The sequence below is a fragment of the Colobus angolensis genome, unplaced genomic scaffold, assembly GCF_000951035.1.
Source record: "Colobus angolensis palliatus isolate OR3802 unplaced genomic scaffold, Cang.pa_1.0 Scaffold10, whole genome shotgun sequence".
NCBI classification, from domain to species: Eukaryota; Metazoa; Chordata; class Mammalia; order Primates; family Cercopithecidae; genus Colobus; species Colobus angolensis.
Genome location: NW_012110919.1, coordinates 15112275 through 15129352, shown reverse-complemented (window position 1 = coordinate 15129352; position 17078 = coordinate 15112275). Strand labels below are relative to the sequence as shown.

The following is a 17078-nucleotide window of genomic DNA, read 5'->3' as shown; positions in this document are numbered from 1 at the left end:
CAGGAACCAGACACAGATGCTTGCTATTGTCAGTAATGTCCCACACAGTTTAGGAGGATTTAACAACAAGACAAGGAAACCAAGTAATTGGCATAAATTTTAGAAAAGATGGAGTCCTTTATTTTGAAATTCCTTCTTACTGATGACAATTGCATGTCCCAGAAATCCAGGAGACCCTAGGGTTTTTTGTTTTAAGTATAGAATGATTATTTCCAGCTCTAATAGCATATACTTAAGTTGCTGCAGTTAAAAAGCCTATAGTTTGATCTTGGAAGTGAGTGGGTGATCTGCCTCGAGTTGAGCCACTGCCCAACCCCTTAAAAAACAAGTATAGAATAATACGAGAATCTGGTAGATTATTGGCTATAAGATAAATATATAAAAATCACTAGTTTTGCTCTAATCTTTCAAAAAACACATAGAAGTGAAAATTTTAAAAAATGTCATTCATATTAGAGACAAAAACCATAAAATGCTTAGAAATAAGAAAGACATAGTTCCAACATGAAGAAAACTATAAAATACTGAGGAATATAAAACAAATGAAGAACTTGGGTCAGGTTCTGTAACCCTTGTATTATCTATTGTTATATAACAAACTACCCCTAAATTTAGCATCTTAAAACAGTAAACATTTATTCTCTTACACAGTATCTGTAGGTCAGGAATCTAGAAGCACCTAACTGGGTAGTTCTGGCTCGAGTCTCTCATGAGCTTGCAGTCAAGACATTGGCCGGAGCTGAAATCATCTGGAGGCCCAAGAGGAGCTGGAAGATCTGCTTCCACGATGGCTCCTTCACATGGCTGTTGGCCGGGGCCTGGGTTCATCATCACATGGATCTCTCCATAGGGCTGCTTAAGTGTGCTCACAGCATGGCAGCTGGCCTCCCCTGGAGTGAGTGATCCAAGACAGAGAACAAAGCAGGAAGCACAATGACTCATAACCAACCTCAGAAATCACACACCATCATTTCGGAAACAACCTACCCAATGAGATTACACGAGGCTGTAAATACCAGCAGCCAGAGAGCACTGGGGCCTGTTTGAAGGCTACTTATTATACCTTAGTTGCAAAGGAAGCTGGGAAAGGTTTTACATGGCATTTTCAGCTTCTCTCATGGGAGGCTCAGAATCATAAGTTGGGGGTTTCCCTCATATAAGAATGGGATTCAGATGCTACACATGGAAAAGAATGATGTGTCCTCTACATATTTGAATATACAAACAGATCAGTGCAACCAGTCAGGCACGGTGGCTCACACCTGTAATCCCAGCACTTTGGGAGGCCGAGGCAAATGGATCATTTTGGGAGGCCAAGGCGGATGGATCACTTGAGGTCAGGAGTTCGAGACCAGTCTGGCCAACATGGTGAAACCCTATCTCTACTAAAATACAAAAATTAGCTGGGCATGGTGGCAGGCGCCTGTAATCCCAGCTACTTGGGGGACTGAGGCAGGAGAATCTGTTGAACAGTGAGCTGAGATCGTGCCACTGTACTCCAGCCTGGGTGACAGAGTGAGACTCCCTCTCAAAAGAAAAAAAAAGTCAAGGAAAAAAATTAAAATAACCCATGTGCTGTAATCAGATATATCACTATTAGCATCTTGAAGTCTTTATTAATATTTAACACATTTTAAGTTAAAAATGGGATCACACAATAATACAGTTTTATAACTATCTTTTTCACTTACCAATATATGATAAACATTTTCCACAAGATATCCAATTTATTATTGTTAGACCTTTAGTTTGTTAGCAGTTTTAAAACCATTGTAAATATCACTGCAGTGAAAATCTTAGAGGTAAATCCTTATAGACAAATAGAATAACTTCCTAAAATTAGAATGCTTGGTAAAAATACATGATTTGTTTTACAAGGCTTTCTGACAGTTTGCTGCTAGGGAAGTTGCACAAACTTGCATTCTCATCAATTTACATTTTAAGCGTAAGAATTTTTTTTTTGTTTTTTTGTTTTTTTGTTTTTTTTGAGGCAGGGTCTCACTCTGTTGCCCGGGCTGGAGTGCAGTGGCATAATCTTGGCTCACTGCAGCCTCCGCCTCCTGGGTTCAAGCAGTTTTTCCATCTCAGCCTCTTGAGTAGCTGGCACTACATGCATACACCACCATGCCTGGCTAATTTTTGTATTCTGTGGTAGACATGGAGTTTTGCCATGTTAGCCAGGCTATAAGAAGCTTTTTAAAGAAGAAAAAGTACAACTTGGGGCTGTCAGTGATAAAATTGCTAAAATGATACTAAAAGGATTGTGGGGTGGGGGTGAGGTGGGATTTGAATATACAAATTTCTAAGCCTTAAAATGTTGCAAGAAATTCCTGAAAAAGGTCAGAGGCATTTTTGACCAGTAAATAGATTTTTCTTATAACTTTTTGTTATAAAGAGCTACAATAAATACAGTGATATTACTGAGGCTGCTTCATCACAAAATATGAATTCAGACATTTGCACTCGAAATAATATTAACAACAATAATAGGAATAGCAAACTTTTACTGAGGACTTTGTGTAGACCTTGCAGATTCTAAAATGTATATTAGGCCTGGCACAGTGGCTCATGCCTGTAATCTCAGCACTTTGGGAGGCCGAGGCGGGCAGATCATGAGGTCAGGAGTTCGAGAGCAGCCTAACTGACATGGTGAAACCCCATCTCTGCTAAAAATACAAAAATTAGCCAGGCATGCCAGGTGTGGTGGCACGCGCCTGTAATCCCAGCTACTCAGGAGGCTGAGGCAGGAGAATTACTTGAATCCAGGAGGCAGAGGTTGCAGTAAGCCAAGATTACGCCACTGCATTCCAGCCTGGGTGACAGAGTGAGACGCTGTCTCAAGAAATAAAAAATAAAATAAAATGTATATTAAACAGTGATAGCTTGATTGAGAAATCTGTTGAGAAGGATATTTCTTAATGAGAAGTCTACCTTCACAGTGTTAAAAGAAAAAATTTTCAAAGACAAGGGCTTATGAGGTGCTTATTATACAAGGCCTCATTTATTCCCATCTTAGGGGTAAGATCAGTCTTCCAGATTTACAGCTGCAGAAACTGTGTCAGAGTCAGACCCTGAGGCAAGGTTTATATGACTCCGAAGGCCATGCTCAATCTCTGGGAGTGTACCCAACAAAGTAGGAGGTGCCACTCTGATGCCAGTTACTGCTCTCAGGTGGGCCAGGGGCAAAATATTAAATAACATTGACTTCCTCGTACAAAAGTTGAACCCTTTCAATTCTGTTTCAGTCTTACTGATTATGGGAAGAGAAAGTCAGTTTGGTACATGTCCGTCTAAGAACACGTTCATCTCTCCCTTTCTAATAAAAAGAACTGTATCTAACTAGAATTTAATTACATTGTTTTCTTTTTAATGCATTTATATTTATTTATTTAGAGACAGGGCCTCGCTGTGTCACCCAGGCTGGAGCCCAGTGGTTCCATCATACCTTACAGCAGCCTGGACACCCCTGGGCTCAAGCAGTCCTCCCTCTTTGGCCTTCCGAACTGTTGGGATTACAGGAGTGAGCCATGACTCCTGGCCTTAATGCATTTATTTTTACAGCTACTGTCTATTTGTGCCATATATATGTTTTTTCCTCCACTTACAGTAATAATGAAATATTTATAGTAATTTTTTTTTTTGAAATGGAGTCTCGCTCTGTTGCCCAGGCTGGAGTGCAGTGGCGCGATCTCAGCTCACTCCTTCTGCCTCCCGGGTTCAAGCAATTCTCCTGTCTCAGCCTCCTGAGTAGCTGGGACTACAGGTGTGTGCCACCACGCCTGGCTAATTTTTTTTTGTATTTTTAGTAGAGATGGGGTTTCACCATATCGGCCTGGCTGCTCTTGAACTCCTGACCTCGTGATGCATGTGCCTCGGCCTCCCAAAGTGCTGAGATGACAGACGTGAGCCACCACGCCCAGTTGGCATAAATTTTTTTTAAAATTTGAATTGTTTTAAAGCAAAATGCACCAGGCATGGTGGATACCACTTTGGGAGGTTGAAGCAGGAGGATCTCTTGAGGCTAGGAGTTCAAGACCAGCCTGAGAAACTTAGTGAGACCTTGTCTTTAAAAAAACTTAGCCAGTCACAGTGGCAGGTACCTGTAGTGTCAGCTATTTGAGAGACAGAGGCAGGAGGATTGCATGAGTCCAGGAATTTGAGGTTCACTGAGCAATGATAACGCCACTGCACTCCAGCCTGAGTGACAGAGCGAGACCCTGTCTCAAAAAGCAGAAAAATAAAAACGCACGCCCTATTTTTCTGTGTTTTCTGTCCACTCAAAAATAACTCCTTTTTTCATTTAGGTTTCTGTTTTCTGTTTTTAATTTCTTCTTGCAAAAACTGGGAAGATTTTTTTTTTATCAGCAATTGTGAAGCAGAGTATGGAGATGACTATTTTTTAATTTGTTTTTATTATAAAATAACTGTAATTTATAGCAATTTTGATTAGAAAAGCAGTTGTGCCATAATATGAGTATTCTAAGACAGCTGCCATGTTGTGTTTCTTTCCTTTTGTTCCTTGTGTGCATTCATTTTTAATAACAATTATTAGTGTTTATTGAGCATTTGTTTCTAAGCACTGTTCTAAGCATTTTGCATCTAATAACTTCTTTAATCTTCTCAACCACTCTGCGATATAGATAATGTTATCCCTATTTTACAGATGAGGAAACTGAAGTACAGTGGATTTAAGAAACTGACTGTAAGGACTTGAATCCAGGGAATTGGTCTGAGCTTGGACGTTCAGTCTCTATACTATGCTGTCTCCCATATTTAGCAGTGTTTTATTCACATTGCTATTATTATGATCTATAACTACTTTTTTTCTTTTTTCACTTTAACATTTTCCTCTTGTTATGTAGTTCCTGGATTTTTAAAAATAATCAACTTTATTTTGATGTAGTTTACATTACATAAAATGCACCCATTTAAAGTGTTCAACTATAAACTTTGATGAATATCTATACCTGTGTAACCACCACTATAATTAGGATATAGAACATTTCCATCATTCCCAAGAGTTTCCTTGTGCTCCTTTCCATTTGTAGTATTTCCTCCCCAAACCTTCTCCAGCTAACAAATGAGCTGCCTTCTGTCATTCTAATTTTTTTTCACTTTCTCTTTGACCTATGAGTTATTTTTATATTCATTATTATGTAATATAATGTCACTCTCTGTTCCTAGTAGCAGTCCTTATTCTGCAGTCTACTTTTTTCTGGATAATAATATAGGCCCTCTAGTTTACTTTTAAATAGTGTTTGCATGGTATATCTTTTTCCAACCTTTTACTTTTATTTTGTCTATCTGTTTATATTTAGAGTAGATTTCTTCTAGGCAGCATGTAGTGGGGTGTGGCTTTTTAAATCTTATCTCCTGATCTCTCCCTTTAAGGGAGGGATTTACATCTAGTTTAATTATTGATGTTATGGGATTTCAATCTGCCATCTTGCTATTTGTTTTCTATTTGTTCCATCTGGTTATTTTTCTCTTTCTTGGCATTCTTTTGCACTAATTCCAATTGAGCTCTCCTATTGGCTTATTAGTTATGTTTCTTCTTAAAATTTGTATTAGTTGCTTGAGGGTTTACAGTGTATACCCCCCTTTTTTTCCCCCCGAGATGGAGTCTTGGTCTGTCACCCAGGCTGGAGTGCAGTGGTGCCATCATGGGTCACTGAAAACTCTGCCTCCTGGGTTCAAGCAATTCTCCTGCCTCAGCCTCCCAAGTAGCTGGGATTACAGGTGTGCACCACCACACCCAGCTAATTTTTGTATTTTTAGTAGAGACAGGGTTTCACCATGTTGGCCAGGCTTGTCTTGAACTTCTGACCTTGTGATCCACCCGCCTCGACCTCCCAACGTGCTGGGATTACAGGCGTGAGCAACTGCACCTAGCCTCTGAAGAACTTCTTTTAACATTTCTTATTGCACAGGCCTTCTGGAAGTCAATTTACTCAGTTTTGTTTGTCTGAAAAAGTCTTCAGTTTTCCTTTATTTTTATAGACATTTCACCTGATATATAATTCTGGGTTGACTATTTTTTTCTCCCAGTTGGTACTTTGAAGAATTCACTTGGCTAGGTGCAGTGGCTCACACCTGTAATCTCAACACTTTGGAGACTGAGGTGGGAGGATTGCTTGAAGCCAAGAGTTTGAGATTAGCCTGGGCAACAAAGTGAGACCCTGTCGCTACAAAAAAAAAAAAAAAAAATTACAAAACAAAGAATTCGCTCAATTATCTTTGTTTCTCTGTGTGATGTGTCTAGGTGTTTTATTGTTTTTTTCTTTTTATCTTTTTTTTTTGTATTTATACTGCTTGGGTTTATCTGACTTTCTTGGATTTGTGGTTTCATGTCTTTCATTATTTTTGAACATTCAAGCCTTTCCCTTCCCCGCCCAACTATGTTTTCTGCCTCATTACCTCTTTTCTCCTTCCAGTACTTCAGTTATATCTATTTGGAGTAGATAAAGTTGTTCCCATAGTTCTTGGGTGTTTGGTGTTTCTTTCCCTCTCTCCTTGTTTTCCTCTTTGCATTTTAGTTTGGATTTCTGTTGTCCCATCTTCACGTTTTCTGATTCTTTCTTCTGCTGTGTTAAGTTTTCTAGAAAGTCTGATGAAGGAATTCATCTCTGATACCATGTTTTTTCTTTCTAATGTTTTCATTTGAGTCTTTCTCATAGTTTTCATCTCTTTGCTGAAACTTTACATCTATTTACACATGTTTTACATATTTTCCACTAGTTTTTTTTTTTTTAATGGAGTTTTGCTCTTATTGCCCAGGCTGGAGTGCAATGGTGCGATCTTGGCTCACTGCAGCTTCCACCTCCTGGGTTCATGCGATTCTCCTGCCTCAACCTCCCTAGTAGCTGGGATTACAGGCATGTGCCACCTCACCCAGCTAATTTTGTGTTTTTAGTAGAGACGGGTTTCACCATGTTGGCCAGGCTGGTCTCAAACTCCTGGGATTATAGGTGTGAGCCACCACGCCCGGACCTCCACTAGCTTTTTTTAACCTATTATTCATAGCTATTTAAAATGTATCTGAAGTTTCCATTATTTGACTCATCTCTGAGTGTGGTTCTGTTTATATATCTATTGATAAAGGATTGGTAGTGAGTAAAATAGGAATGACCTTTGTCACAGGGGAATAGGAGAAGGTAGAATCTGCAAGGGCCAGTAATCTGTCTTGAACCTTCTACATGTCTGGTGAGGCGTCTATTAATAAAACTCCCCTAGTGTCTATTCTGCCATCTTTCAGAATTTTTTTTTTTTGTAAAATAGTGTGAGATTGTGGTTTAAATTACTCTTTTCTAAATTGCCACCTATTTATTACAGTATTGCTTATTGCATAGGTGTTTCCCACCCACCAATTTTATAGTGTCTGCATGACCTAGGGTCTTATCTTTATTCTATGGTGGCATCATACTGTATGTGTTCTGGAGTAAGACTGACCCATGTTTAGATCCTGGCTCTCCACTTCCTAGCTAACTGACTTTGGATGTCCTGTTTATCCTGTCTGCACTTATGTTTCTTCATTCATAAAGTAGAGTGGTAATCCTGGCTATCATAGGATTGTCAGAACAATACCATGCAAAGGGTTAACACTTTTTAAAAAGGTACTGCATTGTTATATTGTTGTCAGGTGATCCTGATGAAAAATTGCTCTATAATGTGATATGTTTTTCTACAACTGAAAGCAATAAACATAACCAAAGAAGAGCAATATTTGGCATGGAAAAGAGTTGTATCAAGAAAAACCTCATACAACTAGGTTGTTACCATTTTTTTTTTTCTGAGCTGTTGCAAGCATAGCTATGACATTGTTGGAGGGTGTATGTTTTTCCATTAGCTCAGTGGAATTTAATTCCTGGAGATGAGTGGAATGTTGTATGAGCCTGCACAATACAAGACTAAGAAAATTCCCTGAACTTTCCCAGGTTCTTAGATCCAGACTTCCTTGCCTCTCAGCTGCCAGCTGCTTTTAGTCCAGGGTCTTTGTTCCTCCTGTCCTAACTTCATCTTCAGACCTGCTTTCATTCTTGCTTCTGGTCACAGTCATAGGTCTTCCTTGGCTTGTTCTGCTCTTAAAGACATTGAGCTCCTTTTCTGGGTTTGTTTTCTTTTTCACACTATCAGCAAGTGCACTTGTATAACTTCCAAATTCATAGGGGACCGAAGTAGCAGCTGGCCACAGGGACACTGAGAAGGTAGACTGGGAGGCTCGGGGAAAGAGGGGGAGGCCTCTGGCTTGTGCCCACTTGCCTTCTGGTTCAGCAAAAGCTTTGGAAGTACAGGGGAGACATGCACTGCCTGTAATCCTACAATGAATGTTTTTTTTCTTTTTCAGTCCTAACTTAAACTGGATTGTTTTTCAACTCTGATCTGTCCCTTGGTTGGCATCTCTCACCTTCCAATACTGATAAGAAACAGTTTTCAAGGAAGATTTCCACCTGTTCATAGCAAACATAATTGGGAAGAAGATTAGAAGCAGTGGGGGTTGGTGGCTGTGCTAGGATGAAAATTGTGATATTTTATGCATAGTGTTGTCCCCAAGCAAAGAGAAATGAGCCAGAAGACAAATGAGAATGTACAAAGGTATACCCAATTCCTTCAAAAGCCCCAGAAACCCATTCAGCCTTACATCTGCTCGACTCTGAATGATTTTCAAGAAGAGAGAGACTTTTTGGCAAACAACATCTTCCCTCAGCTTAATGAACTCTGCAATTCCCGGGGCACATATTTCAAAGCCGTGGACCTGAGTTGGTCAGAATTAAAGGCCCCAAAATCCTTACCCACCCATCTGTTTAGACAGTATTCTTGTCTTCGCTCCCAACATCTGAAGCTCTGCCTTGACTATGTGAACAGCTGCTTTCCCTTTTTCATCTGCATGCTGGGTCAGACGTATGGAGACTTCCTCCCCGACTACTCACGTTTCATGACCTCCAAAGTGACTCGCTTGTCAAGCTTATCCAAAGTAGAACAGAATCTCTATGTTGCTGCAAAAAACGGTTATCCTTGGGTTCTGGAGAACCCCAACTGCAGTCTGACGGAGTTTGAGATAATCCAAGCAGCATTTCTGAATGAATCTCAATTTCAGTATTTTTACTTTAGGACTGGAACCACACTGCTGAAGGCTTTAGATCATGAGGAAAAGGGAGAGAGGCTGCCCTCGAGTTCTTCAACGAACGAAGAGGAAAAATTGAGGATTGGAAAGCTTAAGGCCAAGATTATTAGTAAAGGGCTCCCTGTGAGATTTTATAGTGATCTCCACGAGTTGGGTGAGCTGGTTTTCAAGGACTGGTCAGTCGTGATAGAAAAACTTCATCCAGCCACTTTAATGCTTGAAAATATAGGTTAGTAAATATAGAGATAACTAAGTTCATTATCGACATAAAGGTAATGTTTTTATAGGTCTTCCTTGTGAAAGGAATTTTTAAATGATTGCAAATATTCCTTAAGCATTTAAAAATTATTATTGTGTTCTTGTGACATATATTTCTCCACTTTGAAGATTTTTGCAACTGAAAATAAGAGCAAGTAATGAGTCAGTCATGGAAGATTGTTTAGGGGGTGAAGGAGCTCAGAGAATACCCAAAATATCTGGCATTTAACAAGTGAGTCTAGAGCAGTGGTTCTCAACCAGGGCCGATTTTGCTCCCTCAAGGGACATTTGGCCATGTCTGAAAACACTTTTGGTTGTCACGATTGGGGGAGAGGTACTAGCATCTAGTGGGGAGAGGCCAGCGATACTGACAAGCATCCTATAGTGCACAGGACGGTCCCCATAATAAAGAATTACCCAAAATTCAGAAATACTGAGCTAAGAGGAAGAGAATCAACTTTTATTAATTTTCTGGTGCTTTGGTTTTGTTATTACATTTAATCTTCAAGGTTTAACCCTGCAAGTAGGTGTTATATTATAATTCTGATTCTGCCGATGAGCAAATGAAAGCTGCTGTGTAGCAGTGAAATGACTTACCAATGTCACATAAGTAGTGAGGGTCCAATCCAGGATTTGAACTCAGGTCCCTCTGACTCTAAAATCTATGCCTGCTCTTTTTCACCTCTTTTATTAGAATGTGACTCATGGATTGGCAGCCTCAGCATCACCTAATAACTTGTTAGAAAGGTAGAATCTTGAGCTCCATTCCAGGTCAACTGAATTAAAATTTGCAGTTTAACAAGATGACTAGGAGCTTCACGTGTACATTAAAGTTTGAGAAGCATTGCCTGACATTATATTGCCTGTGAATGAAATGATTACCACTATTTTTGGAAATAGTGTCCTGTGGACATGTACCAGATTAAAAAGGGAAGAGTCTGTCACCTACACACACTTCAGGAGGGATCTGTGATGATTATATGAAAAATAGGCTATATGAAAATTATGTGAAATTGAATGAAAAATAGAATGTTTATATGCCTATGTGTGTCCTGGGGGTAGGCAGATGGCCTGTATCTTTGATTAGATTCTCAAAAGGCTTTAATGACCCCAAAAGATTATGAATTACTGATGAAAGGGCCCAATTAACATGGGGATGGAAAATGGTGGCAGATGGTACATTCTCAAATGCTTTCAGGGACCAGGCACACAATAGTCCTTGTAATGTGATAGGGAGCAGATGGATCTGTACTGAACAGGAGAGTCATTTGAATTCAGTGTGGGTGGTGGTGGTGAAGACAAACCTCTGCAGGCTAGACAAAACTGCCTAGAAGCCAAATCACCTGGACCCTGGAAAAAGAACATTGTATCAGTCCCAACTCTTTTGGTTGCAAGTGACTCAAACTGATTTTAATGAAGAGGGAATTTATTAGCTTGTATAACTAAAAAAACCCAGGATTAAGTCTGATTTAGCTCAGGCTTCATTCAGTTGCTCAAATGATGGTACCAGACCCTCGTCTCTGACTGCTTCTCAACCTGGCCCTGCTGTCCTGATGTTAGCTCAGCTCCTTGGCTTCTCTATCATGAAGGAAGAGGAAGATGGGCCATAGCAGCTCCAGGTTCAAGTCCAGCAGAAATGGCTCAAAGTCCTAGCATTCCTAACGTTGAGTCTTTCTGGCCCTGGTTAGCCCGACTTGGGCCATATACTTGCATTTGATTCAATCACTGGGTACCAAGGGAATGTGATGCTCTGATTGGCTAATCCTGGGTCACAAGCCACCTCTGGAGCTGGAAGTGGAGTTAGCCTCCTTGGAGTAATGTGAACTGGGAGTTGGGATGGGTGGATCCCCTATGATAATCTAGGGCTGTTACTGAAACTAGGGTAGGGTGGTTGGATGTTGAGCAGCTAAAAAGAACCCACATATTTATGACAGGCTTGGGGTTTTAGAATCTGACAGACAGGTCATTGGATCTTGTATTTTTCCACTCCTAGCTATGTGACCTTGAGTGCATTACGTAGTATTGGTAAACCATAGTTTTTTCTTCTGTAAAATGGGTTAACATTAACCACTTTGAGAGTAATTACGTAAACCAGTAAAACCACCACCGGACACATATCAGGCACAGAGTTAATAACTAGTGAGAATGAATAATAACAAATGGGTTCAATAAGAATATATACGTTTGGTTAAAGTCAGAAATGTGGTTAATATTAATATTCTTTTACTAATCTCAATCTAAACTGCATCTGTTGATTAATATTCACTAATGTGTTCAAGAATATAGCCTTTCTGTGTTTTGGAGTTAAGATCATATTATTTCTCCATAGTATTCTCCTTAGTCTTTGATTTTGGATATTACTGAAAGGTTAGCTTGTTTTAGACATATTCTTGAATGTATATATGTGGTCTAAATGTCTGAATTAGAAGGCATGGAATGGATGGATTATTTTTAAAATAATCCTTCCTTCCTTTAGAAGGAAGTCTTAAATTCTTTATCTTTCGGATCTTCAATGCCCTTTAATCACCTAGGTAGCTCCAAAATCTCATAGTCCACAGTCAGGGTAGTGATAGGCCATTTGGGCAGCTGGTAGTTATTGTAAGACAATGTAGAACTATTAGTTTACACTCTTGACCCATAGAAGTACTTTTGAGGTCCTTGAAGATTCCTGAGACTATTGGATGAGGCTCAGGGTTAGTGCAAGAGGACTGTTAGACTGTGAGGTCATCCAAATTCTGTCTAAGATCTTGAAACTTGAAGCTGACCTTGGACAGCCTGTGGATCCTCCCGGTCTATTCTGGTCCTGTCTGAGCCATGGGGCATCCCTGTTAACTGTGAAGGTACAATATGAGTGTTTTGGGAACTTATCAGACTAAACTATTTGGTGTTCCTTTTCCTGCATGTGTTGATAACAGCCTTTACTCCTAAAACAAACAAACAAAGAAACATAGGGAATATGAGTGTCTCCAGAGACAGGAGGGCATTTTGGGAGCCCAGAACACCCTGACTTTTATTAGGCAATGAATTTAGAATGGCAGTAAATTAAAACTGGAAGAAACTTCAGAAATTATCCATTGTCTGGCCCCTCCCCCTTATTTTACCAGAGAGTTTAAAAAACTTGCCCAATGGCACAGCTGCAGCTGTACCCATGGTTGTTATCCTTATTAGGACATTTGTCCTAAAAATATACCCCACTCCCTCAACCTCTGTCATAGATAGACACACATACATACCTCACAAGACTGAATTAGATAACTTCCTACTTAGCTAACAGTTTGAAAAAATGACCTGCATTATATAGCAAGCCTAATTTTTTTGCCCTTGTCATTCTGAGGTCATGAAATAACTTGGAATTCTAAGTAGGATTCTGTGTACAAATAGCAGAAGAAAGGTTCAATTCTTTTCCTGTAGTTTTCTTTCATTAGCATATTGAATGGGCTGTGAAATATGGAATATTTCACAAATAGAAAGAAGGTGATATAGATACAGAAAGATGCCTTCCTGGGCATTTGTAATAATACGTGGAATCGAAAATGTTAAACTACAAATCCAAGTTATTAAAACTTATCTTTTTTACTATCAAGACTACAAGCACAGCTTTGAACGTTTCTATCACGAAGAGTTTACTGAGAAGTGCAAGCAAATGTTTGTTATTTCCAAGGAGTCAGACAGGACCTTTGAAATCCTGGAAAAATTTGCCTTAAAGGATGTGGAACTTGATTTTAACAATGTGGCAGCAGGTTCCAGTTTCGATTCTGTCCCTAGGTAAGATGTTAAGAAATCCCAAGCTCAGGCAGAACAGCCTGACTTTGCTAAATGCAATCCCCCAAACTTGGAATGCCTTTTCTAACTTTCCCCATTCTATGCTCATCCCTTCGAGCAAGAGAGGCCCCCTAAAAGCCACCCCAGGGTTAGAATTTTCTTATCAGATATCACTCTGCACTTGCAAAGCTTTTCTGGTATTTCACATAGTTTCCTCCAGTGTCCTCGAGAAGATTAGACACTTCCAGAGTGCAGGGAACCACCTTCTTTTTTCTCCCATACAACAAAGGTGGTCTAAGTAATTTTTGAGAATGGTGCAGTGACTTTAAAGAGAAGAAATTAGGCCAGGTGCGGTGGCTCATACCTGTAATCCCAGCACTTTGGGAGGATGAGGCAGGTAGATCACAAAGTCAGGAGATTGAGACCATCCTGGCTAATACAATGAAACCCCGTCTCGACTAAAAATACACACAAAAAATTAGCCGGGCGTGGTGGCGGGCGCCTGTAGTCCCCGCTACTCAGGAGGCTGAGGTGGGAGAATGGTGTGAACCCGGGAGGCAGAGCTTGCAGTGAGCCGAGATTGCACCACTGCACTCCAGCCTGGGCAACAGAGCGAGACTCCATCTCAAAAAAAAAAAAAAAAATAGAGAGAGAGAAGAAATTAGGAAATATGAATAATGCATCTGCATAGTATTGTGTAATTTATAAAGAGCTTCCACATATGTCATCAGCTCATTATTACATTCAGATATTCAGCTAGCACTTATGAAAATGATATGAACCATATTGTTGTTTGTGTTTGTCTGTAAAGAATCAGATTATCTTGAGCTGGGCATGGTGGTGTATGCCTGTAATCCCAGCTAATCAGGAGGCTGAGGTGGAAGGATCCCTTGAGCCCAAGAGTTTGAGCCCAGCCTGGGTAACATAATGGGACTCCATCTCTAAACAGAAAAATAGGTTATCTTACTCAACATACACGCTCCTTCATTGTTTTATCTAGTATCCTCTACAATAAAACCTCCATATCTTTCTCACCTTGGGTAGTGAAATACCGTGTTCACCATCCACAGGCGTTAGGAAGCTGAGGCCAGCAGTGAGAGAGCTGGGGTTATCTGTGGTATCCCTCCCAGTCTCATCCCTGGAAGTGGGGAGGTTCTTAGGATAGCTTTATTTCTTCCATTCTCATTTTCCAGCTTTTACCTTGCATCTCGTGTGTCCTGTGAGAGATTTGTGCTTTGAAATAAAACTGCAGTGCTGGGATGGCTAAGGGCTGTTCTTCACCATTGCTGCCCCAGGTTCAGAACCTACTGGTTTAGTTCACTCAGGGACAGGGCTACCAACACTTTTGTGGTTCTGAGAACCCATGCCAAGAGGAAGACAATTTATTCAGTTGATACAACATGGTGCTTGGTCAGTATTTTCAGACCACAGGAGAAACATGTAGGTCATGTGTTAAGAATGTTTGGTTTAAGTAGACAGATTCATAGGGACAGAAAGTTGATTATTGCCTGTTGGGGGAAGAGGGTAGTGAAAGAAATGGAGAATGATTCTTAGTGGGTACAGAGTTTCTTTTTGGGGATGCTGAAAATGTTCTGGAATTAGATAGCAGTGATGCTTGTACAACCATGTGAATATATTGAAAACCATGGAAGGGTACACTTTAAAATGGTGAATTTTTTAGTATGTGAATTATTTCTCACTTAGGTTATAATTTTAAGTGTTTCAGAGTGGATGAGAAATGTAATAAATGTTATTACAATTGAACAACTCAAATTATTGTGCTCAGTAAAAATATAACAAATGAACCCTTTTATAATTAGATACATGAAAACATTCAGGGCCTTGTTTGATTTGCCATTTGGAAACAGTGCTCTGTACCTTAAGTTCCTGAATAGCATGTATAGGTCAACAGAAAAGGAAAGTTCTTTTCAGGTTTCAAAGCATTGTCTTAATAAACAACTATATAGATCAGTAGGATCCTTTTCTTTTTTCTCATTTCGAAAGGAACCACAGATTGCTTTGCAAAATGAAATGTTCTTTTTGTTCTTGAGAATAAATTACGACCCTACCCCTGATTATGTGGATGTCTCATATTGCATTTTTCCTTCATTTATTTTACCTGCTAGATACAAGAACTGTTCTAGACATGGGATATGGCAGTGAACAGAAGAGACATAAATTTCTGCCTCCACAGAGCTTGCATTGTGGAGACAGGCATGATAACTATGTGAAATACGTAGTATTCATGAGATGCCTTCAAGTGCTGTGGAGGAAAAGGAAACGCTGGAAGGAATTAGGCCATCTGGTAGGGTGAGGGAAGCCCTCACTGAGATGGTGACATTGGGGTAACTACCAGAAATAGGTGAGGGAGCAAGCTATGCTCAGATGTGTTGGAAGAGCATTCCAGACAGAAGTCATAGCAAATGTGGAGGCCCTGAGGCTGCAGAAATAGCAAAGAAGCCAGGCGGCTGGAAGAAAGTCAGAGCTGTAGGGTTGGTGGTAGGGGATGAGGTTGGAGATGCAGTGGATGGCGGGGAGGATGTGGATCTTGTTTGGTCTTACAGGTCTCTGTAAGGAATTGTGCTTTTACTGTACTACTTTTGAGCGGAGCAATAACCTACTTACATGACTCTTTTTTTTTTTTTGAGACAGGGTCTTGCTCTGTCTCTCAGTCCAGAGTGCAGTGGCACAATCCTAGCTCACTGCAGCCTCAAACTCCTGGGCTCAAGGGACCCTCCCACCTCAGACTCCCCAGCAGCTGGGACTACAGGTGCATGCCACCATGCCTGGCTAAATTAAAAAAAAATTTTTTTTAGAGACAAGTTATGTTGCCCAGTCTGCTCTCAAACTCCTGGGATCAAGCAATTCTTCTGTCTTGGCCTCCCAAAGTGCTGGGATGACAGGCATGAGCCACCATGCCTGGCCTCTATGACATATTTTGATGGACTCACACTGTTAGGTTGAGACTGAAAGAGAGCAAAGGTGGAAGTAGGGCACAAAATCAAACCTGACCATTCAGATTTGCTGGTGAAATCATTTCAGCAATAAGGCATTGATTCCAAACTCATATTAATGGAGATGGAATTATTATTTTATTATTATTATTATTATTTATTTTTTTTTGAGACGGAGTCTCGCTGTGTCACCCAAGCTGGAGTGCAGTGGCACCATCTTGGCTCACTGAAAGCTCTGCCTCCCGGGTTTATGCAATTTTCCTGCCTCAGCCTCCCGAGAAGCTGAAACTACATGCGCCCACCACCATGCCTGGCTAATTTTGTATTTTTAGCAGAGATGGGGTTTCACCATGTTAGCCAGGATGATCTCGATCTCCTGACCTCGTGATCCGCCCGCCTCGGCCTCCCAAAGTGCTGGGATTACAGGCATGAGCCACTGTGCCCAGCCACGGAGATGGAATTCTTATGAAGCAACTTCTAACGACACTATTTTAGGTTTTCTTTTTAAATGAATTTTCAGGCTGATTCTCTTCTTTGCTGAAGGTGAATGTCAGGTTTATTTATTTCTTTCATTCACTGAACAAGTTATGGCCAGGTGTTGTACAAGTCACTAAATATTCAACGGTGAATAAGGTGAGCCTGGAAAGTGTCCTCCTTATGGAACTTACATCAGCGAAAAGTCACTACACACGTATTTATTGAATCATAACTGTGTAAGGCACAAGGCAAGAGTGAATTTCATGGACCGGAGAATACTCTGCATATTCAGAAGCTTTTCAGTGAAAAAGCCACAAAACAAGTTGTGTTATGCTCCTGGCAGTTCAAAGAAATCGTATTCATGCAGTATTACCAGAGAAGACTCTCAGTGAGTCACTAACAATGATAGTAATTTAGTTGATTTCTAATTTGGTAGTCATCAGGATTGATGGGAATTCTTGGCATATGAGTGCTTCCCTCCCCTCCCCTCCCCTCCTGTCCTCTCC

At 40.3% G+C, this 17078-nt stretch overlaps 1 protein-coding gene across 1 annotated transcript in view; it reads left to right on the top strand.

Annotated features, from left to right (window-relative positions):
- The window catches only part of LOC105506884 (tetratricopeptide repeat protein GNN), an 86186-nt gene that overhangs the window by 3608 nt on the left and 65500 nt on the right, over window positions 1-17078 (top strand). Inside the window, exons 2-3 of the mRNA XM_011935165.1 lie at window positions 8345-9350; window positions 12964-13144. Coding sequence (XP_011790555.1) covers window positions 8531-9350; window positions 12964-13144 — 1001 coding nt within the window. The 5' untranslated portion in view covers window positions 8345-8530. The remainder of the gene's footprint in view (window positions 1-8344; window positions 9351-12963; window positions 13145-17078) is intronic.